This window comes from Ascaphus truei, chromosome 17, assembly GCF_040206685.1.
Source record: "Ascaphus truei isolate aAscTru1 chromosome 17, aAscTru1.hap1, whole genome shotgun sequence".
NCBI lineage: Eukaryota > Metazoa > Chordata > Amphibia > Anura > Ascaphidae > Ascaphus > Ascaphus truei.
In genome coordinates, this window is record NC_134499.1 from 13,691,670 (window position 1) to 13,717,540 (window position 25,871).

At 50.2% G+C, this 25,871-nt stretch overlaps 1 protein-coding gene across 2 annotated transcripts in view; it reads right to left on the reverse strand.

Moving 5' to 3' along the window:
• Nucleotides 1-19,805, reverse strand: part of LOC142467969 (cytochrome P450 2D15-like) — a 58,094-nt gene extending 38,289 nt beyond the window's left edge. For both annotated transcript variants that reach the window (XR_012788544.1, XM_075574009.1), the window contains exons 1-7: nucleotides 19,517-19,805; nucleotides 18,331-18,502; nucleotides 17,276-17,428; nucleotides 16,144-16,304; nucleotides 14,778-14,951; nucleotides 9,715-9,856; nucleotides 8,066-8,253 (exon numbers count right to left, since the gene is read on the reverse strand). Coding sequence is in view for 1 of the 2 variants with exons in the window: in XM_075574009.1 (XP_075430124.1) it covers nucleotides 8,066-8,253; nucleotides 9,715-9,856; nucleotides 14,778-14,951; nucleotides 16,144-16,304; nucleotides 17,276-17,428; nucleotides 18,331-18,502; nucleotides 19,517-19,729 (1,203 nt within the window). In the remaining variant the exon portion in view is untranslated. The remainder of the gene's footprint in view (nucleotides 1-8,065; nucleotides 8,254-9,714; nucleotides 9,857-14,777; nucleotides 14,952-16,143; nucleotides 16,305-17,275; nucleotides 17,429-18,330; nucleotides 18,503-19,516) is intronic.
• Between the last annotated feature and the right edge of the window lie 6,066 nt (nucleotides 19,806-25,871).

Genomic DNA, 25,871 nt, shown 5'->3' on the forward strand with positions numbered 1-25,871 from the left:
TGTGTGGGACATTGTACTCCCGTCCCAAACACTGAGAGCCTCTAATGCTGCGTGTGTGGGACATTGTACTCCCGTCCCAAACACTGAGAGCCTCTAATGCTGCGTGTGTGGGACATTGTACTCTCGTCCCAAACACAGAGAGCCTCTAATGCTGCGAGTGTGTGGGACATTGTACTCCCGTCCCAAACACCGAGAGCCTCTAATGCTGCGTGTGTGTGGGACATTGTACTCCCGTCCCAAACGCTGAGAGCCTCTAATGCTGCGTGTGTGGGACATTGTACTCCCGTCCCAAACACAGAGAGTCTCTAATCCTTCGTGTGTGGGACATTGTACTCCCGTCCCAAACACCGAGAGCCTCTAATGCTGCGTGTGTGTGGGACATTTTACTCCCATCCCAAACACCGAGAGCCTCTAATGCTGCGTGTGTGTGGGACATTTTACTCCCGTCCCAAACACTGAGAGCCTCTAATGCTGCGTGTGTGTGGGACATTGTACTCCCGTCCCAAACACACAGAGCCTCTAATGCTGCGTGTGTGGGACATTGTACTCCCGTCCCAAACACAGAGAGCCTCTAATGCTGTGTGTGTGTGGGACATTGTACTCCCGTCCCAAACACTGAGAGCCTCTAATGCTGCGTGTGTGGGACATTGTACTCCCGTCCCAAACACTGAGAGCCTCTAATGCTGCGTGTGTGGGACATTGTACTCTCGTCCCAAACACAGAGAGCCTCTAATGCTGCGTGTGTGTGGGACATTGTACTACCGTCCCAAACACCGAGAGCCTCTAATGCTGCGTGTGTGGGACATTGTACTCCCGTCCCAAACACAGAGAGCCTCTAATGCTGCGTGTGTGCGGGACATTGTACTCCCGTCCCAAACACCGAGAGCCTCTAATGCTGCGTGTGTGGGACATTGTACTCCCGTCCCAAACACCGAGAGCCTCTAATGCTGCGTGTGTGTGGGAGATTGTACTCCCGTTCCAAACACCGAGAGCCTCTAATGCTGCGTGTGTGGGACATTGTACTCCCGTCCCAAACACTGAGAGCCTCTAATGCTGCGTGTGTGTGGAACATTGTACTCCCGTCCCAAACACCGAGAGCCTCTAATGCTGCGTGTGTGGGACATTGTACTCCCGTCCCAAACACTGAGAGCCTCTAATGCTGCGTGTGTGGGACATTGTACTCCCGTCCCAAACACAGAGAGTCTCTAATGCTGTGTGTGTGCGGGACATTGTACTCCCGTCCCAAACACAGAGATTCTCTAATGCTGTGTGTGTGTGGGACATTGTACTCCCGTCCCAAACACCGAGAGCCTCTAATGCTGCGTGTGTGTGGGACATTGTACTCCCGTCCCAAACACTGAGAGTCTCTAATGCTGCGTGTGTGTGGGACATTGTACTCCCGTCCCAAACACCGAGAGCCTCTAATGCTGCGAGTGTGTGGGACATTGTACTCCCGTCCCAAACACAGAGAGTCTCTAATGCTGCGTGTGTGTGGGACATTGTACTCCCGTCCCAAACACTGAGAGTCTCTAATGCTGCGTGTGTGTGACATTGTACTCCCGTCCCAAACACTGAGAGCCTCTAATGCTGCGTGTGTGGGACATTGTACTCCCGTCCCAAACACAGAGAGCCTCTAATGCTGCGTGTGTGTGGGACATTGTACTCCCGTCCCAAACACTGAGAGACTCTAATGCTGCGTGTGTGTGGGACATTGTACTCTCGTCCCAAACACTGAGAACCTCTAATGCTGTGTGTGTGGGACATTGTACTCCCGTCCCAAACACAGAGAGCCTCTAATGCTGCGTGTGTGGGACATTGTACCCCCGTCCCAAACACTGAGAGCCTCTAATGCTGTGTGTGTGTGGGACATTGTACTCCCGTCCCAAACACCGAGAGCCTCTAATGCTGCGTGTGTGTGGGACATTGTACTCCCGTCCCAAACACCGAGAGCCTTTAATGCTGCGTGTGTGTGGGACATTGTACTCCCGTCCCAAACACCGAGAGCCTCTAATGCTGTGCGTGTGTGGGACATTGTACTCCCGTCCCAAACACAGAGAGCCTCTAATGCTGCGTGTGTGTGGGACATTGTACTCCCGTCCCAAACACAGAGAGCCTCTAATGCTGCGTGTGTGGGACATTGTACTCCCGTCCCAAACACAGAGAGCCTCTAATGCTGCGTGTGTGTGGGACATTGTACTCCCGTCCCAAACACCGAGAGCCTCTAATGCTGCGTGTGCGGGACATTGTACTCCCGTCCCAAACACCGAGAGCCTCTAATGCTGTGTGTGTGTGGGACATTGTACTCCCGTCCCAAACACCGAGAGCCTCTAATGCTGCGTGTGTGTGGGACATTGTACCCCCGTCCCAAACACTGAGAGCCTCTAATGCTGCGTGTGTGTGGGACATTGTACTCCCGTCCCAAACACTGAGAGCCTCTAATGCTGCGTGTGTGGGACATTGTACTCCCGTCCCAAACACCGAGAGCCTCTAATGCTGCGTGTGTGTGGGACATTGTACTCCCGTCCCAAACACAGAGAGCCTCTAATGCTACGTGTGTGTGGGACATTGTACTCCCGTCCCAAACACCGAGAGCCTCTAATGCTGCGTGTGTGTGGGACATTGTACTCCCGTCCCAAACACCGAGAGCCTCTAATGCTGCGTGTGTGGGACATTGTACCCCCGTCCCAAACACTGAGAGCCTCTAATGCTGTGTGTGTGTGGAACATTGTACTCCCGTCCCAAACACCGAGAGCCTCTAATGCTGCGTGTGTGGGACATTGTACTCCCGTCCCAAACACTGAGAGCCTCTAATGCTGCGTGTGTGGGACATTGTACTCCCGTCCCAAACACAGAGAGTCTCTAATGCTGTGTGTGTGCGGGACATTGTACTCCCGTCCCAAACACAGAGATTCTCTAATGCTGTGTGTGTGTGGGACATTGTACTCCCGTCCCAAACACCGAGAGCCTCTAATGCTGCGTGTGTGTGGGACATTGTACTCCCGTCCCAAACACTGAGAGTCTCTAATGCTGCGTGTGTGTGGGACATTGTACTCCCGTCCCAAACACCGAGAGCCTCTAATGCTGCGAGTGTGTGGGACATTGTACTCCCGTCCCAAACACAGAGAGTCTCTAATGCTGCGTGTGTGTGGGACATTGTACTCCCGTCCCAAACACTGAGAGTCTCTAATGCTGCGTGTGTGTGACATTGTACTCCCGTCCCAAACACTGAGAGCCTCTAATGCTGCGTGTGTGGGACATTGTACTCCCGTCCCAAACACAGAGAGCCTCTAATGCTGCGTGTGTGTGGGACATTGTACTCCCGTCCCAAACACTGAGAGACTCTAATGCTGCGTGTGTGTGGGACATTGTACTCTCGTCCCAAACACTGAGAACCTCTAATGCTGTGTGTGTGGGACATTGTACTCCCGTCCCAAACACAGAGAGCCTCTAATGCTGCGTGTGTGGGACATTGTACCCCCGTCCCAAACACTGAGAGCCTCTAATGCTGTGTGTGTGTGGGACATTGTACTCCCGTCCCAAACACCGAGAGCCTCTAATGCTGCGTGTGTGTGGGACATTGTACTCCCGTCCCAAACACCGAGAGCCTTTAATGCTGCGTGTGTGTGGGACATTGTACTCCCGTCCCAAACACCGAGAGCCTCTAATGCTGTGCGTGTGTGGGACATTGTACTCCCGTCCCAAACACAGAGAGCCTCTAATGCTGCGTGTGTGTGGGACATTGTACTCCCGTCCCAAACACAGAGAGCCTCTAATGCTGCGTGTGTGGGACATTGTACTCCCGTCCCAAACACAGAGAGCCTCTAATGCTGCGTGTGTGTGGGACATTGTACTCCCGTCCCAAACACCGAGAGCCTCTAATGCTGCGTGTGCGGGACATTGTACTCCCGTCCCAAACACCGAGAGCCTCTAATGCTGTGTGTGTGTGGGACATTGTACTCCCGTCCCAAACACCGAGAGCCTCTAATGCTGCGTGTGTGTGGGACATTGTACCCCCGTCCCAAACACTGAGAGCCTCTAATGCTGCGTGTGTGTGGGACATTGTACTCCCGTCCCAAACACTGAGAGCCTCTAATGCTGCGTGTGTGGGACATTGTACTCCCGTCCCAAACACCGAGAGCCTCTAATGCTGCGTGTGTGTGGGACATTGTACTCCCGTCCCAAACACAGAGAGCCTCTAATGCTACGTGTGCGGGACATTGTACTCCCGTCCCAAACACCGAGAGCCTCTAATGCTGCGTGTGTGTGGGACATTGTACTCCCGTCCCAAACACCGAGAGCCTCTAATGCTGCGTGTGTGGGACATTGTACCCCCGTCCCAAACACTGAGAGCCTCTAATGCTGTGTGTGTGTGTGGGACATTGTACCCCCGTCCCAAACACTGAGAGCCTCTAATGCTGTGTGTGTGTGGGACATTGTACTCCCGTCCCAAACACCGAGAGCCGATAATGCTGCGTGTGTGTGGGACATTGTACTCCCGTCCCAAACACCGAGAGCCTCTAATGCTGCGTGTGTGGGACATTGTACTCCCGTCCCAAACACTGAGAGCCTCTAATGCTGTGCGTGTGTGGGACATTGTACTCCCGTCCCAAACACCGAGAGCCTCTAATGCTGTGTGTGTGGGACATTGTACTCCCGTCCCAAACACTGAGAGCCTCTAATGCTGTGCGTGTGTGGGACATTGTACTCCCGTCCCAAACACAGAGAGCCTCTAATGCTGCGTGTGTGTGGGACATTATACTCTCGTCCCAAACACAGAGAGCCTCTAATGCTGCGTGTGTGGGGGATATTGTACTCCCGTCCCAAACACCGAGAGCCTCTAATGCTGTGTGTGTGTGGGACATTGTACTCCCGTCCCAAACACCGAGAGCCTCTAATGCTGCGTGTGTGGGACATTGTACCCCCGTCCCAAACACCGAGAGCCTCTAATGCTGCGTGTGTGTGGGACATTGTACTCCCGTCCCAAACACAGAGAGCCTCTAATGCTGTGTGTGTGTGTGGGACATTGTACTCCCGTCCCAAACACTGAGAGCCTCTAATGCTGCGTGTGTGTGAGACATTGTACTCCCGTCCCAAACACAGAGAGCCTCTAATGCTGCGTGTGTGGGACATTGTACTCCCGTCCCAAACACTGAGATCCTCTAATGCTGCGTGTGTGGGACATTGTACTCCCGTCCCAAACACCGAGAGCCTCTAATGCTGTGTGTGTGTGTGGGACATTGTACCCCCGTCCCAAACACTGAGAGCCTCTAATGCTGTGTGTGTGTGGGACATTGTACTCCCGTCCCAAACACCGAGAGCCGATAATGCTGCGTGTGTGTGGGACATTGTACTCCCGTCCCAAACACTGAGAGCCTCTAATGCTGCGTGTGTGGGATATTGTACTACCGTCCCAAACACCGAGAGCCTCTAATGCTGCGTGTGTGGGACATTGTACTCCCGTCCCAAACACAGAGAGCCTCTAATGCTGCGTGTGTGTGGGACATTGTACTCCCGTCCCAAACACTGAGAGCCTCTAATGCTGCGTGTGTGTGGGACATTGTACTCCCGTCCCAAACACTGAGAGCCTCTAATGCTGTGTGTGTGTGGGACATTGTACTCCCGTCCCAAACACCGAGAGCCTCTAATGCTGCGTGTGTGTGGGACATTGTACCCCCGTCCCAAACACTGAGAGCCTCTAATGCTGTGTGTGTGTGGGACATTGTACTCCCGTCCCAAACACCGAGAGCCTCTAATGCTGCGTGTGTGGGACATTGTACTCCCGTCCCAAACACCGAGAGCCTCTAATGCTGCGTGTGTGGGACATTGTACTCCCGTCCCAAACACTGAGAGCCTCTAATGCTGTGTGTGTGGGACATTGTACCCCCGTCCCAAACACCGAGAGCCTCTAATGCTGCGTGTGTGGGACATTGTACTCCCGTCCCAAACACTGAGAGCCTCTAATGCTGCGTGTGTGTGGGACATTGTACTCCCGTCCCAAACACAGAGAGCCTCTAATGCTGCGTGTGTGGGACATTGTACTCTCGTCCCAAACACCGAGAGCCTCTAATGCTGCGTGTGTGGGACATTGTACTCCCGTCCCAAACACTGAGAGCCTCTAATGCTGCGTGTGTGGGACATTGTACTCCCGTCCCAAACACCGAGAGCCTCTAATGCTGCGTGTGTGGGGGACATTGTACCCCCGTCCCAAACACTGAGAGCCTCTAATGCTGTGTGTGTGTGGGACATTGTACTCCCGTCCCAAACACCGAGAGCCTCTAATGCTGCGTGTGTGTGGGACATTGTACTCCCGTCCCAAACACTGAGAGCCTCTAATGCTGCGTGTGTGGGACATTGTACTCTCGTCCCAAACACAGAGAGCCTCTAATGCTGCGTGTGTGTGGGACATTGTACTCCCGTCCCAAACACTGAGAGCCTCTAATGCTGCGTGTGTGTGGGACATTGTACTCCCGTCCCAAACACTGAGAGCCTCTAATGCTGCGTGTGTGTGGGACATTGTACTCCCGTCCCAAACACTGAGAGCCTCTAATGCTGCGTGTGTGTGGGACATTGTACTCCCGTCCCAAACACCGAGAGCCTCTAATGCTGCGTGTGTGGGACATTGTACTCCCGTCCCAAACACTGAGAGCCTCTAATGCTGCGTGTGTGTGGGACATTGTACTCCCGTCCCAAACACAGAGAGCCTCTAATGCTGCGTGTGTGGGACATTGTACACTCGTCCCAAACACCGAGAGCCTCTAATGCTGCGTGTGTGGGACATTGTACTCCCGTCCCAAACACTGAGAGCCTCTAATGCTGCGTGTGTGGGACATTGTACTCCCGTCCCAAACACCGAGAGCCTCTAATGCTGCGTGTGTGTGGGACATTGTACCCCCGTCCCAAACACTGAGAGCCTCTAATGCTGTGTGTGTGTGGGACATTGTACTCCCGTCCCAAACACCGAGAGCCTCTAATGCTGCGTGTGTGTGGGACATTGTACTCCCGTCCCAAACACTGAGAGCCTCTAATGCTGCGTGTGTGGGACATTGTACTCCCGTCCCAAACACAGAGAGCCTCTAATGCTGCGTGTGTGTGGGACATTGTACCCCCGTCCCAAACACTGAGAGCCTCTAATGCTGCGTGTGTGTGGGACATTGTACTCCCGTCTCAAACACCGAGAGCCTCTAATGCTGCGTGTGTGGGACATTGTACTCCCGTCCCAAACACAGAGAGCCTCTAATGCTGCGTGTGTGTGGGACATTGTACTCCCGTCCCAAACACCGAGAGCCTCTAATGCTGCGTGTGTGGGACATTGTACTCCCGTCCCAAACACTAAGAGCCTCTAATGCTGCGTGTGTGTGGGACATTGTACTCCCGTCCCAAACACTGAGAGCCTCTAATGCTGCGTGTGTGTGGGACATTGTACTCCCGTCCCAAACACTGAGAGCCTCTAATGCTGCGTGTGTGTGGGACATTGTACTCTCATCCCAAACATTGAGCTTGAAAAACTTTGGCTGCTCCGGTATTTTTGCTAATATGGCAAATTGGATTTTCAGAGTGACCAACATTAAGTGGTAGCTTGAGGCTCGTGTGATGGGATTATGTCATATGTGATGTCATCAGGGATTTGGTTACGTTATCTTAAAAGGTGTCCATAGGCAAAGCGACCAGGCAGAAAAAATATAGTAGATTCTATTACGAGGAAGCCCCCCCCCCCCCCACCCACCGACCTAATGGCCGTGATGTCCTTAATCAGGTCACCACCCTAATTATTGTCCTTTCCTCTAAAATCGCACTTAAGACATTTCTTCTGCCACCATTAGTCGATCACAACATGAAAGCGAAAAATCCTGCATGATGACCAGCTTACAAACAGTCTTATCACAAAAGCTTTTAGGTGAACATTGTAGAGAGACTCCAAAGCGTTTGGTAACTCTAGAGACATCAAATATTTCAAAATATACTTGTTTGATTTGTTTAAAATCGGTGTCAGTCACCTACATATAATAACCTATAGAACATAGCACTGCCATGAGTTCACTTTGGTCCTTAGGGGGTATGTTATTACCTTAGGGATAATAAATCCCTGTATCTCGATCTCTCTGAAGGTCATATGAGGCAGAGCCAGGGGGAGAACGTCTCCAAGTCGCTGAGTTTCGTGAATCACCGCGCTGGTATACGCCATTTGCAACTGGTCATTCATTGTAGGACTCCTAGCCCTTCCGATCACGCGATCAATTTCCTCCTGTACCTTTCCTGATTAAGTATATATCACGTTAGTATAGGAAATATCGTACAACTTACAACTAGGGTTGCCAGGTGACTTCTCCAAAAATACTGGACACAATGGTGAAAGGTGCGACTCGCTCGAGACACACACACACACACACACACACACAACGCTTTCTCCGCACCATGCTGTTTCCTCTTCTCCTTGGCCCCACCTCTAGGCTCCTGCCACCTCTCGGGATTGGCTGCAATACCCAGCATCAGCGAATCAGGATGGAGGAAGCTGCTCAACCTCCTAGCAGAAGCCCTGCTCTCTCCCTGCGTAGGAAATCCCGCGGCCCCCCAAGCCAGTCAGGTCACTATGTCCAGAGAGGTAATACCGGATGGACACATACATGTCCAGTATTACCCCTCATTTTTTTACTGGACAGTGTGTCCAAATACAGGACAGTCCGGTTCAATACCGGACACCTGGCAACCCTAGTTACAATACGCAGAGGGCATTGTGGGAATTCTCTTATGACGTGAATGTGATTAATTAACATGGGAAATGTTTAGGGTAGTAAACCATTAACCCAAGGGGTACATAGAATATTCTGTATCCTATCAAAATATTGAAGAAGGGAATAAAGTGCCAGAAATACAGATCTGTAAATGTACAGGAGTATTTGCATGGGAGGCCGGTGCCAGCGGTGAGAAAAAGCGGCGACGGCCTCAGGCGGCATTTTCCTAGAGCCGGCTTCATGGCGGGGTCATTAGCATCCTCGTGGGGACCCGACCGCTCTCTGCGTCCTTCTGTGTGATGTAACCGGAGGTCTCTTCTGTGCGCACCAAGGATAGAAACCTGCACTTTTTCATTTTTTTGCCATTTGGGGGGGGGGGCGGCGGCTCTCTGCGCTCGCCTCAGGCGCAGAATTTCAGCGAGCCGGCCGTGTGTGTGTGTGTGTGTGTGTGTGTGTGTATGTATGTAGTAAAAGACACAACAAAATAACATAAGATGGAATACATAATGGGAATAAGAGCTTCAAACAAACAAGTAAACATTAGGGAAAGTCCCTGCCCTGAAGAGCTTACAATCTAAGGTGTCCCGTATGTAGGGAGGATTTAAAGGGACAGTAGGTGGGTGTTCTGGTAACTACGTACAGGCATACCCCGCTTTAAGGACACTCACTTTAAGTACACTCGCGAGTAAGTACATATTGCCCAATAGGCAAACAGCAGCTCGCGCATGCGCCTGTCAGCACGTCCTGAACAGCAATACCACCTCTCTACCTGTACCGAAGTTGTGCGCAAGCGGGGAGACTATAGAGCTTGTTACAAATGCGTTATTTACATCAGTTATGCACGTATATGACGATTGCATTACAGTACATGCATCGATAAGTGGGAAAAGGTAGTGCTTCACTTTAAGTACATTTTCACTTTACATACATGCTCCGGTCCCATTGCGTACGTTAATGCGGGGTATGCCTGTATATCTATACATACTCTGGACTCCAGGATAACACAGCATAAACAGCAGGGCCCATCTCAGTGTGGTGGAAGTGGTCTCCGTACCAGCCCCAAATAATTCATATGTAATAAGGAGAAGATTTATCTCTGTAAAGCTGGTGTTTCCGTCGTCCTTGCTCTAAAGGAAACAATAAAGAAATTCACTGTGTGTCTCCATCGCTGGAAAGGATAGGACATAGAGAGGCTGCTGTTATTTACTGGACTGTTCTCTCTCACTCCTACCTGGTATATAGAAACTAGGCTGTAGTTATGAGAGGAGTGTTAGAGAAGGAGGAGGGGAGGGTGGTGTGTGTAGGGGTATTGGTGGAGGGGAGGATGGTGTGAGTAGGGGTATTGGTGGAGGGGAGGGTGGTGTGAGTAGGGGTATTGGTGGAGGGGAGGTGGTGTGTGGAGGGGTATTGGTGGAGGGGAGGGTGGTGTGAGTAGGGGTATTGGTGGAGAGGAGGGTGGTGTGAGTAGGGGTATTGGTGGAGGAAAGGTGGTGTGAGTAGGGGTATTGGTGGAGGGGAGGGTTGTGTGAGTAGGGGTATTGGTGGAGGGGAGGGTGGTGTGAGTAGGGGTATTGGTGGAGGGGAGGGTGGTGTGAGTAGGGGTATTGGTGGAGGGGAGGTGAGGGTGGTGTGAGTAGGGGTATTGGTGGAGGGGAGGGTGGTGTAAGTAGGGGTATTGGTGGAGGGGAGGTGGTGTGAGTAGGGGTATTGGTGGAGGGGAGGGTTGTGTGAGTAGGGGTATTGGTGGAGGGGAGGGTAGTGTGAGTAGGGGTATTGGTGGAGGGGAGGGTGGTGTGAGTAGGGGTATTGGTGGAGGGGAGGGTGGTGTGAGTAGGGGTATTGGTGGAGGGAGGTGGTGTGAGTAGGGGTATTGGTGGAGGGGAGGGTGGTGTGAGTAGGGGTATTGGTGGAGGGGAGGGTGGTGTGAGTAGGGGTATTGGTGGAGGGAGGTGGTATGAGTGGGGGTATTGGTGGAGGGGAGGGTGGTATGAGTAGGGGTATTGGTGGAGGGGAGGGTGGTGTGAGTAGGGGTATTGGTGGAGGGGAGGGTGGTGTGAGTAGGGGTATTGGTGGAGGGAAGGGTTGTGTGAGTAGGGGTATTGGTGGAGGGGAGGGTGGTGTGAGTAGGGGTATTGGTGGAGGGGAGGGTTGTGTGAGTAGGGGTATTGGTGGAGGGGAGGTGGTGTGAGTAGGGGTATTGGTGGAGGGGAGGTGGTGTGAGTAGGGGTATTGGTGGAGGGGAGGGTGGTGTGAGTAGGGGTATTGGTGGAGGGGAGGGTGGTGTGAGTAGGGGTATTGGTGGAGGGGAGGGTGGTGTGAGTACGGGTATTGGTTGAGGGGAGGGTGGTGTGAGTAGGGGTATTGGTGGAGGGGAGGTGGTGTGAGTAGGGATATTGGTGGAGGGGAGGGTTGTGTAAGTAGGGGTATTGGTGGAGGGGAGGGTGGTGTGAGTAGGGGTATTGGTGGAGGGGAGGGTTGTGTGAGTAGCGGTATTGGTGGAGGGGAGGGTGGTGTGAGTAGGGGTATTGGTGGAGGGGAGGTGGTGTGAGTAGGGGTATTGGTGGAGGGGAGGGTGGTGTGAGTAGGGGTATTGGTGGAGGGGAGGGTGGTGTGAGTAGGGGTATTGGTGGAGGGGAGGGTGGTGTTAGTAGGGGTATTGGTGGAGGGGAGGGTGGTGTGAGTAGGGGTATTGGTGGAGGGGAGGGTGGTGTGAGTAGGGGTATTGGTGGAGGGGAGGGTTGTGTGAGTAGGGGTATTGGTGGAGGGGAGGTGGTGTGAGTAGGGGTATTGGTGGAGGGGAGGGTAGTGTGAGTAGGGGTATTGGTGGAGGGGAGGTGGTGTGAGTAGGGGTATTGGTGGAGGGGAGGTGGTGTGAGTAGGGGTATTGGTGGAGGGGAGGGTAGTGTGAGTAGGGGTATTGGTGGAGGGGAGGGTAGTGTGAGTAGGGGTATTGGTGGAGGGGAGGTGGTGTGAGTAGGGGTATTGGTGGAGGGGAGGGTGGTGTGAGTAGGGGTATTGGTGGAGGGGAGGGTGTTGTGAGTAGGGGTATTGGTGGAGGGGAGGTGGTGTGAGTAGGGGTATTGGTGGAGGGGAGGTTGTGTGAGTAGGGGTATTGGTGGAGGGGAGGGTTGTGTGAGTAGGGGTATTGGTGGAGGGGAGGATGGTGTGAGTAGGGGTATTGGTGGAGGGGGAGGGTTGTGTGAGTAGGGGTATTGGTGGAGGGGAGGGTGGTGTGAGTAGGGGTATTGGTGGAGGGGAGGGTGGTGTGAGTAGGGGTATTGGTGGAGGGGAGGGTGGTGTGAGTAGGGGTATTGGTGGAGGGGAGGTGGTGTGAGTAGGGGTATTGGTGGAGGGGAGGTGGTGTGAGTAGGGGTATTGGTGGAGGGGAGGTTGTGTGAGTAGGGGTATTGGTGGAGGGGAGGGTTGTGTGAGTAGGGGTATTGGTGGAGGGGAGGGTTGTGTGAGTAGGGGTATTGGTGGAGGGGAGGGTGGTGTGAGTAGGGGTATTGGTGGAGGGGAGGGTGGTGTGAGTAGGGGTATTGGTGGAGGGGAGGGTGGTGTGAGTAGGGGTATTGGTTGAGGGGAGGTTGTGTGAGTAGGGGTATTGGTGGAGGGGAGGATAGTGTGAGTAGGGGTATTGGTGGAGGGGAGGATAGTGTGAGTAGGGGTATTGGTGGAGGGGAGGGTGGATTAAAGGTGCTGATACATAGACCTAAATGGTTTATACACCGCGTGAATGTTAGCCCAGTCTTGTTTGCAGTACTACACGTTGCGTATAAATCCCATTCTCCTGTCCTAACTAAATGCTTGGACACTTATTCCATAATCGCGCAGCATACAGTGCTGCCACTGCAGCCGGGGATTCTGGGTAATGACATGCAAATGAGTAGTTAATGTCACTTTTTGCTTTTTATCCAGTTTAACACGGACCCCTATAAGCTTATACCTGCCGCATTACACAGCTTTTCAGTAAAGGGTTAAAGAAGTGCAGAGCCAGTAACCTACTCACAGAAAGTTTTTTCGACCTTTGGGTCTCATCAGTGTGAGGACGGTTACCGGCCATGTGAAGCTGGTATTGGCTACAAACTGTCTGTGAGCAGGTTTACTGGCTCTGCACTTCTATAACCCAGACTCTGCTGTGAAAGCCGTGTATGTATAACAGCACGCAGCAGTGTGAGGCGCCACGTCCCCCCTCTCAGTGTGAGGCGCCATGTCCCCCCTCTCAGTGTGAGGCGCCACGTCCCCCCTCTCAGTGTGAGGCGCCACGGCCCCCCTCTCAGTGCGAGGCGCCACGGCCCCCCTCTCAGTGCGAGGCGCCACGGCCCCCCTCTCAGTGTGAGGCGCCACGGCCCCCCTCTCAGTGTGAGGCGCCACGGCCCCCCTCTCAGTGTGAGGGGCCACGTCCCCCCTCTCAGTGTGAGGGGCCACGTCCCCCCTCTCAGTGTGAGGGGCCACGTCCCCCCTCTCAGTGTGAGGCGCCACGTCCCCCCTCTCAGTGTGAGGCGCCACGGCCCCCCACTCAGTGTGAGGCGCCACGGCCCCCCACTCAGTGCGAGGCGCCACGTCCCCCCTCTCAGTGCGAGGCACCACGTCCCCCCTCTCAGTGCGAGGCGCCACGGCCCCCCTCTCAGTGCGAGGCGCCACGGCCCCCCTCTCAGTGTGAGGCGCCACGTCCCCCCTCTCAGTGTGAGGCGCCACGTCCCCCCTCTCAGTGTGAGGCGCCACGTCCCCCCTCTCAGTGTGAGGCGCCACGTCCCCCTTCTCAGTGTGAGGCGCCACGTCCCCCCTCTCAGTGTGAGGCGCCACGTCCCCCCTCTCAGTGTGAGGCGAAACGTCCCCCCTCTCAGTGCGAGGCGCCACGTCCCCCCTCTCAGTGCGAGGCGCCACGGCCCCCCTCTCAGTGTGAGGCGCCACGGCCCCCCTCTCAGTGTGAGGCGCCACGTCCCCCCTCTCAGTGTGAGGCGCCACGTCCCCCCTCAGTGTGAGGTGCCACGTCCCCCCTCTCAGTGTGAGGTGCCACGCCCCCCCTCTCAGTGTGAGGCGCCACGTCCCCCCTCTCAGTGTGAGGCGCCACGTCCCCCCTCTCAGTGTGAGGCGCCACGTCCCCCCTCTCAGTGTGAGGCGCCACGTCCCCCCTCTCAGTGTGAGACGCCACGTCCCCCCTCAGTGTGAGGGGCCACACACCCCCCCTCTCAGTGCGAGTTGCCACATACCCCCCCTCAGTGCGAGGGGCCACATACCCCCCCCCTCTGTGCGAGACGCTCCCACAACCAATCAAAAAACTCCGTACATCAATGGCTTAAATAAAAAGCTGGGAGGTGCTGACGAAAGGAACGTTTAGAAATCGGACAAAAAACAATAAAATCTCAGAGATACTTTTCTTTGTGTCACTTGGGGATATGGTACATATGCCATTTTCTGTACATGCCCAATATACCTTGCATTCCTCTAAATATATCTCATGTACCCCCTAATGAGGCTTCACGTAGCCCCTGAACCCCATGTTCAGAATTGCTGCTTTAAGGAATCTGCTTTAAAGTGTTTAAGAAGCAAAAATCGACACCACTGCGAGTGCTCATTTGCATGTCATTACCCAGAATCCCTGGCTGCAGTGGAAGCATTGTATGCTGAGTGACTATGGTAGGGGCGGCCAACTCCAATCCTCAAGGGCCAGCAACAGGTCAGGTTTTAGGATATCCCTTCTGCAGTCGTTGACTGAACCACTGATTGAGCCACCTGTGCTGAAGCAGGGATATCCTCAAAACCTGACCTGTTGGTGGCCCTTGAGGACAGGAGTTGGACACCCCTTCACTATGGAGTAAGGCAGGTTTGTGAAGCTATCTGAGACCTGTTAGTGTGCTCATACAGTAACTGGATCATTGCTGTATGGTCTTTGTCATGTATGTGTGTCCCCTCTGTGTCCTGCATGGTGCATGTGGTGTGAGCCCCAGGTTCATACTTAACAAAGGTCTTCACCTTGCCAGAGAATAATTTACCTTCCCAGTCTTTCCAGGTCAAAGAGGTTATCATGAGTGGACGGGCACTCACATTGTCCATCTCCTGCAGGAAGGCATCGATGAAATCCCGGCGCTTCTCTGGATCTCGGTCCTTCTTGTGTTCAGACACAATCTCCTTTACAAACGCCAGAATATTCTTTTCTGCTTGGAGAACCTTCTGCATCAGCCCAGGAATGTTCATCACACAAGGAAACGTATTGAGCAGCTGGGAAACCAAATCAAACTCAGTGAGGAACGGAGTGTTCGCCCCCACAGCAGATATTTTAGACACCGGTTGTTTTTATATATAATCCAAAGTGTTTAAAACCGTCTTCTTAGACCCAATTAAGTGAACGAAGTTTGAAGTTATCATTTTCTAAACAAAACACTAAGGATATTAGGGAACGATATCTTTGCAGAAGAACCGTCAAGGGTCCCCGCCCCTCCGAAGAGTCCTGACACACGCGTGAGATTTGCCCGAGACCACCGCACTTCTGGAAGAGACGATTCAACGTCTGCCGAGAACAGGACGTTGACGTGATAGGGGACGGGTGATGGCATGAGGGGCGGGGTGCTGATGTAATAAAAGGGCGGGATGAGGATATTGTGGGTGGGGTTTAACATTCGATCTCGGGGTCTGCAGTCAGTGCGAGATTTACCTCCTGCAGCGTGACACAGTGACACTGAGCCCTAATGCGTGACACTGACACAAATAGCGCGAGTCTCGACATGGTTGATGTAAAAAGACGACTGCAGCTGTTAATTCGATGCAAAGAAACTCATCGGGTGTTCATTTATCAAGATAAGACCCTCCTATTTTGCCCCGTGTGCATCAATTAGACATTTTAGGGCGTGTCTACAGGGGGCGTTACAGAGGGTGTTACATGGGACGGGTTAAATTCTACCGCTTTGTGCTTCAAAAAATCTGCAAGGACCGAGGAAGTGTAAATCCTCCTTGTTAATGATCTGTGTAAAATGTAAGAAATGTCAGCTATTTCCCTGCTCGTATATTTGGGAAGATAGATAGGGAGTGTGATTCACCTGTCTAGTTTACCCCCGATTTCATCACTGGACTTCAACGAGACATATCAGAAGAGCTCCGGGCGAGACAGTTTCTCTGAGAAGTCCCATTGAAGTCTGCATGGAAAACAGCTGGGTGCTTCCTGTTGGGGTGACGATGTGGACACTCTACTACAGGCTTTGGGCCCTTTTGAAGATTCAAACCAAATCAAAACTATTAATAAGTACTTAAATAATAAGTACTTTAATAAACCTGATTTAAAAGGATGTCACATTAGGCTTGAATACAGGATAGGTCATTTTTTGAAGGGGCTGTGCCTTTTTAACAAGCTTCTTACACGTGACACAGACATCGGCAAAAAACGGCTCAGTGCATCAAAAACTTTTACTTGTCCCACCAGTGGTACGAATCCAGATCCCTCTTTATTGGCCGCGTCTAACATGTGCAGCAGCCTCTGGAGCTGGTCATCGTCATATTCAAACCTGTCCCCAAACATGATGGAGCAGATGACATTGCCGACGGCCTTATTTAGGACGATATGTGGGTCGAAGGGACGACCTGCGGACGTAAAACCAGAAAGACACATTGTAACTCGTGCCGCGTTCCGAAATGTCAAAAGATTGAAAGTGCTCAATAGCCATGAAAGTCCCTGAGAAGACTAGAGAGTATATGCAATTACGATTAAGTATGTTACCAAGATGGGGAAGGTAAAGTCAATAGAACTTTTATTAATATACGGGAGGAGGAGTGCCTTAGTGAGTAAGGACACTGACTGGCACTGAGTTTGAAGCAGGGGAACCTGGTTTAATTCCCGGTGTCAGCTCTTTGTGACCTTGGGGAAGTCACCTTATCTCCCTGTGCCTCAAGCACCAAAAACATTGATTGTAAGCTCTACGGGGCAGGGACTGTGTCTGCAGAATGTCTCTGTAAAGCGCTACGAAAAACTAGCAGCGCTATACAAGAACAAACAATTATTATTATATATATATGTGTTGACATCTTGCAGGGTACTCAATATTGATCGGGGCTTAAAGGGGACAGGGGAGCCAGTTGAGTGGGAGGGGAGAGGGCCCATCTGTTTCTCGCACTTCTCCCGTAGGCCTGAGTCACTAAGCCGGCACTCCCCCCAATGGCGTCCCTATATATATCATCATTATTATCTTCCAGGTACTGCAGTTAAAGCTTCTCTTCTCCACGTTGCTCAAACAAATGACTAATTTCATCCTCCCATCTTTCTTTCGGTCATCGTCTTGGTCTCTTAGAATCCAGCTGAGTGCCAACGATTGTCATTTCTTCTTGCGATATATCCGACACACTGCCCTTTTCATTTTATTATCCATGTGATGTCACAGACATTTGTTTGTTTTCAAACCCATTCATTCTTTTTCCTGTCTTGTCTGTTAATACCCAGAATACATCTCTCCATACGTCTCGGGGTTGAGTATGTGTGTGTATATTGATTACGTAAGTGGGGCAGCAACTGTAATTTAAATTAGGTGTTTGAGACAATTCCCCAAGGTGAATCTAACCTTGCTCGTCCTGAAATGTCGCACACAGATGCCCAGCTTCCAATATCACTCTCTCCTCTATAGATTTCTTTCCCATCCCAAGGTTCCTCAGTGTCGACTGACAGAATCTTCTCTGCTCCTTCCAGCTTTGTCCATAATTTGCAAGGGCCACTCCTACACACAAGAAGGGATCCATCAATAACACATTACATTCCCACACACACGTTCTCTACATGACTTTACTTGGCTTTTTTAGTTGCATATACTGTATTCATATAAAGCAGCTAACCCGCTCTCTCTTTTAGCCCACATTCCATTTACATTATGGGAACCAGATGATCCCCCCAGAGCTAAACCTGACTATTCTCAGCTCACGGAACCTGGTGAAGTTACTGGATTTAAATCTCCCTCCAGGGGAAACATAATCTTTCTATTGGACGGCGATTTAAATCCACATAAGAAACCAGGAAGTAATGCCGGTAAGTAACTCGGAAACTAGGGGGGTCCCCTGAGCTGTAAGTACTGTGGCTAAGCTCCAGAGAACCCCCCTGCCCCCCCCAAGATGGTTAGTTAGGAAGGATTGCTGCCGCTTTAGCTTCATTGGGAATTAAGTTTAGTTTATTGATGAACGCAGGGCAAAGTGTTGTCTCCACACGGCCAACTCCATCCTAGTCAGAGAAGAAGTGGAGAGGAGAGAGGGAGGTACTGCTCATCACAGGGTAACGTCAATGGAAAATCCAACAGAGTGAAAGCCCTCTGTGTTTTATATCATCTGGTTTCCAAACAAAATGGGCAAAAAGTATTTAAAAATTCTCCGGTACATGAGGGAAAGAAGTGTCAATTTCCTATCCTAGACCTGGGTTATCTGTCCAGGCTGCAACTGCAGAGACAATCTGGTTGCTGGCATTAAGTAAAAAAAAAAATACCAACCACCCCTCTTCCTCCTTCTTGGTCTCTCGTCCTCTCTCCCATCTCTCCCTCGTCCTCTCTACCATCTCTCGTTCTCTCTCCCGTCTCTCGTTCATAATTGAAATTAGAAAAAAAGGATGGGGTGTTTTTGCAGCTAAATGACTTGCCTTGGGAATTTCCAGTGTATCCACGATGTTTAAGCACGGGGAATACGGGTCGATCAGCTACATCCTCGGACTTGTTGAGCAGAGTTCCAGTTAGAACCTCAAACCCATTCAACACTACCAGGTTTTGCCCAAATATCTGCAGGCTGAACACATCCCCGTACTGTTTGCTCAGCTGGTAAAGAAATCAAATGAAAGATATTATCATAGAACGGACAATGTACGTGGCACTGTACATAGATTTCTTTTGCAACACCTGCCCTCAGAGCTAACAATCTAATTTCTGAGGCACGGAGAGATAAATTCACTTGCCCATGGTCACCAGGACAATTTATAGTGGGATTAGAACTGGGAACATCGACGTCAAAGGCAGTAATCGACCTATTGTCAAGGGTTTCCAGTAAATAAAACTATCCTCATAGAATTTAGAATTCTATCCCGTGTAATAGGGAAGTAATCATTTCTGATTGTATTTTCTGAATGTATTTATCACGACACTGTCATTGCAAATGTAAAATGGGATATACATTAGGTATTTCATTTCGGTTCGTTTCAAAGGTACCTTAACAAAATTGACTATTGACAAACCAGTGGGGCGCCATCACCAATTGGAACACTGAGAAGGGGTTTCCTTATGGGAATGATGTTGAGAAAGAGTAGGGTAATTTTTCCTGACCCGAAGAGCTGTCCGTCTAAGCTTGGTGCCCAGAGCCTGGTAGATAAAATGGATTTGCCCAAGGTCACAAGGAGGGGACGATTGGAACCAGGTTTCTGTAAAGGCAGTGACACTACTCCTCCCAAGACATGTTTCTGCCAATCAAGTGTTCCCTTGCCCACCCCAGAGGACAAAGCAGGGGTTGGCACTTTGCCTGTGGAAGGAGAAGGCAGGACCTTCTCAACACACAATGACAAAAGGGAGAAATGATGTATGTATATCTTTATTTATATAGAGCCATTCATGTACACAGCGCTTCACAGCAGTAATACACGCGATATAATAATATAACACATAATGGGAACAAGCGCTTTAAACATGAAAGTAACAATAGGAAAGAGAGTTCCTGCCCCGAAGAGCTTACAATCTATGATTGGAAAAAAAAGATGGGTGTCTAATTTTATTTAAACCCAGATTTAACGTCACATTTTGTATAAACACACCTTAGTATCCGAGATGCTCTCTCAGACTTACCTGTTTAAACGCCCTTGGAAGGTTTTTGAAGTCGACCTGCAGCATGTTCCCCAGAAAGGGCACCGAGGGAGGTCCTGGTGGGAACCGTCTCCATGTCTTCCTGCGCTTCATGAAGTCCAGCAGCAGAAGACAGACGGTGAAGATGATGCCCAGTAGGGAGGCCTTAGATAAGGACACAGGGAGCACAAACCAGGGCTCTGACTGCAAGGCCATACTCTGTCTCTTCTAACCGCTCACCTCTCCCCCACACCCCTCTCTGTCTCTCCTAACTGCTCACCTCTCACCTCCACCACTGTCTCTTCTAACTCCTCACCTCCCCCACACCCCTCTCTGTCTCTCCTAACCTCTCTCCCCCACACCCCTCTCTGTCTCTCCTAACCACTCACCTCTCCCACACACCCCTCTCTGTCTCTCCTAACCACTCACCTCTCCCACACACCACTCTCTGTCTCTCCTAACCTCTCACCTCTCCCACACACCACTCTCTGTCTCTCCTAACTGCTCACCTCCACCACTGTCTCTCCTAACTCCTCACCTCCCCCACACCCCTCTCTGTCTCTCCTGACCTCTCACCTCTCCCCTACACCCCTCTCTGTCTCTCCTAACCACTCACCTCTCCCACACACCCCTCTCTGTCTCTCCTAACCTCTCACCTCTCCCCCACACCCCTCTCTGTCTCTCCTAACCTCTCACCTCTCCCACACACCACTCTCTGTCTCTCCTAACTGCTCACCTCTCACCTCCACCACTGTCTCTCCTAACCACTAACCTCTCCCATACACCACTGTCTCTCCTAAGTCCTCACTTCCCCCACACCCCTCTCTGTCTCTCCCGTTCGGTCTCTACTGGTCCTTCTCTCCTAACCACTCGCCTCCACCCCTCTGTCTCTCCCACTCTCTTCCTTTTTCTATCCACTCACCACCTCCACCACTCTCTCTTCTGCTGTCTCTCTTCTAACCACTCGCTCATCTCACCCTCTCTGTCTCTCCCGCTCTGTCACATTTAGAGAATCAGACAGGCCCTGCTCCCAACTCCTCCTAACTCTGTGCGTCTCTCACTCTTTGTTTCCTGTATGTTCTACAAAATCTCTCAGGCAAACTTCAGCCAACATCCCTGAGCGGTCTAATAACGTTCACTCCCTATTAAAGTGGCAATGGCCCAAAAAGGGACAGGTTACATACATTGAAAAAGAAATAGCGCAGGAATTTGCGGATTTCTACTCCGATCTATATAACCTACACCCCCCGGGACAAGACCAGGTCAGTCTTGACGCAATCTCCCATTATTTGGAGAAATGTTCCCTTCCAACATTGTCCAATGAGGAAATAAAGACACTCAATAAAAAGATAACACAGGAGGAACTAAAACAAGCCATAAGCTCTTTGAAACTATCCAAAGCCCCGGGCCCGGATGGCTTTTCTAACTCCTACTATAAAGTGTTCAGGTCTATCCTTTCACCTCACTTACTCAAAATGTTTAATTCATTTCTCCAAGGTGAACCAATCCCCACAACAATTACAGCCGCTAATCTAGCAATAATTCACAAAGAGGGTAGAGACCCGCTCCTCTGCGGGAATTATAGGCCCATCTCACTACTAAATACAGACCTCAAGATCTACAGCAAGATCCTAGCAAACAGGTTAAACCCAATTCTCCCTAGACTTATACACGTTGATCAAGTTGGTTTTGTGTCGGGAAGACAGGCCTCCGACAATACCCGCAAAATTGTGGATATAATTGACCACGTGCATCTCACAGGCTCCAAAGCAATGATCCTAAGTCTGGATGCCGAAAAGGCATTCGACAGAATCAAGTGGTCTTTCCTAGATCAAACCATGCAGAGGTTTGGCTTCTGTGGACCCTATCTAGAGGGAGTGAGAGCCCTCTACCAAAACCCCACGGCACATGTAAAACTCCCAGGGGGCCTCACAGACCCAATACAAATCAGGAATGGGACTAGACAGGGCTGTCCATTATCACCTCTCTTATTTGCCCTAACCATTGAGCCCCTCGCAGCCACTATTAGGGACGAAAAAAGTATAAAAGGAATCCCAATAGCAGACAGGGAGCATAAAATCTCCCTGTTTGCGGATGACGTGATTTTGACACTTGTGGACCCCCATGTCTCCCTTCCTAACCTCCAAAGAGCCCTAACCCAATTCGGAGCAGTCTCTGACTACAAAGTAAACATGGACAAGTCAGAGGCCCTAAATTTGTCCCTATCTGATCAAACATGGAAACTAATTCAAGCCAACTATAAGTATAAATGGAGTAATACCTGTATAAAATATCTGGGAGTTAAAATATCCAACTCCTATAATACACTTTATCAATATAATTACCCCCCCCCTATTCGATCAAATCAAAAAAGATCTAGAAACATGGAAAAAGTACCAGATATCGTGGTTTGGAAGGATAGCCTCGTTAAAAATGAATATCCTTCCAAGACTACTTTACTATTTCCAAACACTACCAATCCCCGTCCCACAAGCAATCTTAAAAAACGTCCAATCTCAATTTTCCCAATTTATCTGGAACGACAAAAAACCTAGAATCCCCAGAACAGTAATGCTCTCGTCAAAAGAGAGAGGAGGTCTGGGTGTCCCCAACATAGTTAAATACTACCAAGCGACGCAACTGAAGCAGGCTGTAGTTTGGAATTGCGACCCGGCCTTGACTTCTTGGCTTGAAATAGAGACCCACTATGCGCGACACAACCCCCTTCAGGTGGCAATGTGGTCCCAGAGCAAAAGCGAGATGGGTTCACAGAGGTACGAACTAGGAGCAATGAGATGCACGTGGAATGTATGGCTTAAAAGCAAAGGGAAGTACGGTCTGCTAGCATCCCCCTCCCAGCTCACACCACTCTTCGGGAACCCCAACTTCCCACCAGGGTGTTCCCCAAGACAATTTGACCAATTTCAGGGTCACAATATTAGCCTGGTTGCTGATCTGCTGCAGAAGGAAAGGATATTGACCTATCAAGAGCTAAAAGATAAATATCAGATAGAAGACCTACACCTATTTAAGTACCTCCAGGTACGCCACTTCCTGCTGGCACTCGCCCCAACCGCCAAATTCCCTCCACTCACCAGATTTGAATCCCTCTGCACTAAGACCACCCATCAAAGGGGACTGATATCAGAGATTTACAAAGGTCTGGAGATTACATCTCACGACCCAGACCATAGATATATGCAAAAATGGTCAGAGGACCTCCAACTCCAAATAGATGGAGAAGACTGGACAGAGATCTGGGAGCAAGCAACAAAAACTTCAATCTGTACAATAACAAAAGAAAACATCTATAAAATTATGTATCAGTGGTACCTGACTCCAGTCAGACTGAGCCAAATCTACCCCGGCACGCTGGACCTCTGCTGGCGGGGATGTGGTGAAAAGGGGGACATGGCCCACATTTGGTGGTCATGCCCGGAGATACAAAGGTTCTGGACCATGATCCAGGCGCTTATTTTTGGAGTGACAGGAATCTCCTTACCCCTCGACCCACTGACTCTGGTGCTGAACAAACCAATAGAAGATGTCCCCTCCCCAATGTCCAGGCTCATCATGGCCATACTAACGGCAGCCAGGTGCTCTATAGCAGCAGCCTGGAAACAAATCAGGGCCCCCTCGAGAACCTCAGTGATCAGGAGAATAGAGGAAGTGATGTCTATGGAGAAGCTGACTGCCATGCTCCAGAAGAGGATGCCTCAATACCAAAATACCTGGGACCCTTGGATAGAGAGATAAGTTCTAAGAACGACAAGCGGAGGAAACCCTGAGCTAGACAAATCTATAATGATTCTAAGGGGAGGATCCTGGAACGGGCTCGGGGCCCCAAATTCCCACCCCCTGTTACCCTCTGTTAGTCTGCCCTCCCCCCCTCCCCCTCCTGCCCTCTGCATCTTTTCCTTGCTCTTTTCTTTCTTTCTCACCTCTTTTCTCACACTAGAAAAACGAGAAAAAAGATGTTGGTCATGATGTACCTAAACAATGGTAAAGGTCATGGGCCCATGACAACAATGTATGTATACTAATATGTGAACATGACCAATAAAAGAAATTGTTACAAAAAAAAAAAGTGGCAATGGCACTTCCCTAATACAACTGCTTAGTATATAGCCAGTGTGTGATGCTAACACATCTGCCTGCTGAAGGGACCTTTGTGGACCTGAGAGCTTGCACTCTTTTTAACCGCTAGCTTTTAAAAGTATCACTTCTACCCTTTATTTGTCTATTGTACACGCTGCCACGCTCTATTTTTAACCAGACATTAAAAAAAGATATGGTGGGTAAAAAAAAAATGACAAACCTTCCACGGAACAGTGTAACAGCAAATAAAACGACCACGCGTGGCGCACATTCACGCGTCTCAGGTCTGCAACCTTGCCCTTCCCCGTTATCGCTTAACATACACTGCTTTCACTGCAGCCAGGGATTCTGGGTACAGACATGCAAATTAGCACACAGTGTGTCACTGGTTTTTAACACCATGGTGCTAGTTATCACTGCTTATTATTTACCAACCAAAACGTCCCTTTAAAGAAAAAAATCTATTGTAAAACCCTGGGACTGGGAATTGAACTGGGTACACCAGCCTCAAAGATAAGCTGACTATCTGAGTCAGTGCCTCCTGCACGGTCTGACCGTCGTTATCAAAAAGAAAGTACTAGCTCCAGCAGTTTGGGAACTGGGGTTTTGAAATACGTGGCTCCCAGTATCAGGACTGCAGTGGTCCCATTCCCAAATAGATCACCTTGCTCGAGAAATGATGATAAATATTTTTTTTCCCACCATTTTCTAAGATGGCTTCCTGCTTGTGAGCCAATCAGGTTACTGGCAATTCTGTTGGCTGCCATTTTAAACTCCCAGAAGTGCAGTTACATGAAAAATCAATATCTCTTGTAGGAGGGGGATCAAGCAGGCTAATCGGTTGCAGCTGGACAACTAGTAAATACCTCAGTCTTGTTGCTATCCGAGAACACAAATTACCACCCGCCCCTCATTCTCTGGCACTATGCTCACCTTCCTTTACATGGGCAGGTAAGAGAAAGACCAAAACTATCTTATAATATAGATGAAACTGCTATGAAAAATACTTCATTGTCTCACCTACACAAACACACAGGACAGATACACCTTGCTACATAGTCTCTACATCAGGTGTGCGCAAACTTAAACAAAAATAACACAGCGCGCAACTTATAGTGAAATCAATTAAATATGTTGAATTAGAATGAAGGTGGAAATTAATGCACGTACAAAAAGATAATTATTTCAGGCAATACATGAATTTCGGCACATGTTACCAACTGGATGCGATGTATGCCCAGACTGCAACCGAATTCAGGATCCGTCTGTAGGGGATGTCATCCGTCAAGGCCCCGACCCCGTCTGGATCGCTCTGCCGCTAGAGTATAAAGGCTCCTCAATGATCTTCCAGGTACTTGTGATACATCTGGCCCACTGTCAATTTAATTTCTTCACCTGTGTGATGTCACAGACTTTTGTTTCATTTCGAATCCATTCATTCTTTTATATAATGTGTGTGTGTGTGTGTATGTGTACGTGTATGTGTGTATGTCTATGTGTCTATGTGTGTGTATATATATGGATCCTTCTTCAGGGCATGCGGGTATATGTGTGCATTTTGGACCCAATGAACCACTTTTATGTGATTATCTCTTGTGCTGTGCCGGTATGCAGAGTACCTGGAAGATCATTGGGGAGGCTTCATCCAACGGGACCAACAAGTGCTGAAGATGAGACAGACAGACAGACAGACAGACAGGACATACACATTGTTTATGTTCCTTTACATAAATATTGTAAAAACATTTAAAAAATAATTGCTGTAAAGCCCAGGTTTATTTCTTAAAAGCAGGACCAGGACCAACTTTGTTTTTAAGACACTTGTCTCCACCTATAACACAGGATCTGAAATAGAATGAGTCTCTAACTGTTTGCACTGGGAATCGAACCAGGCTCTCCCACTCCACAGTTGGGGGTCTTCACCATCTCCCATCCTTGCACGTACCTTGGGGATATTGAATCCTTAGATCTGGGTGTCTCTGTAGGTCATGCGGTGCACTGATGTTGGCACGATATTGGCGTATCGCTGGGTTTCATGGATGACCGCGTTGGTGAAGGGCATGTTCTGCTGGTCTTCCATCGTAGGTGTCCTGTCATGGCCAATCACCCGCTCGATTTCCTCATGAACCAGTCCTAAAACACAGCAAGAATGAGGAGCATTGAGACACCTGTGCTACTAATAAGATTAACAATACACATACAGTATTATAGTATGCTCTGTATTAGATACCACCAAGTTCACTCTGGTTAAAAGGCGTCA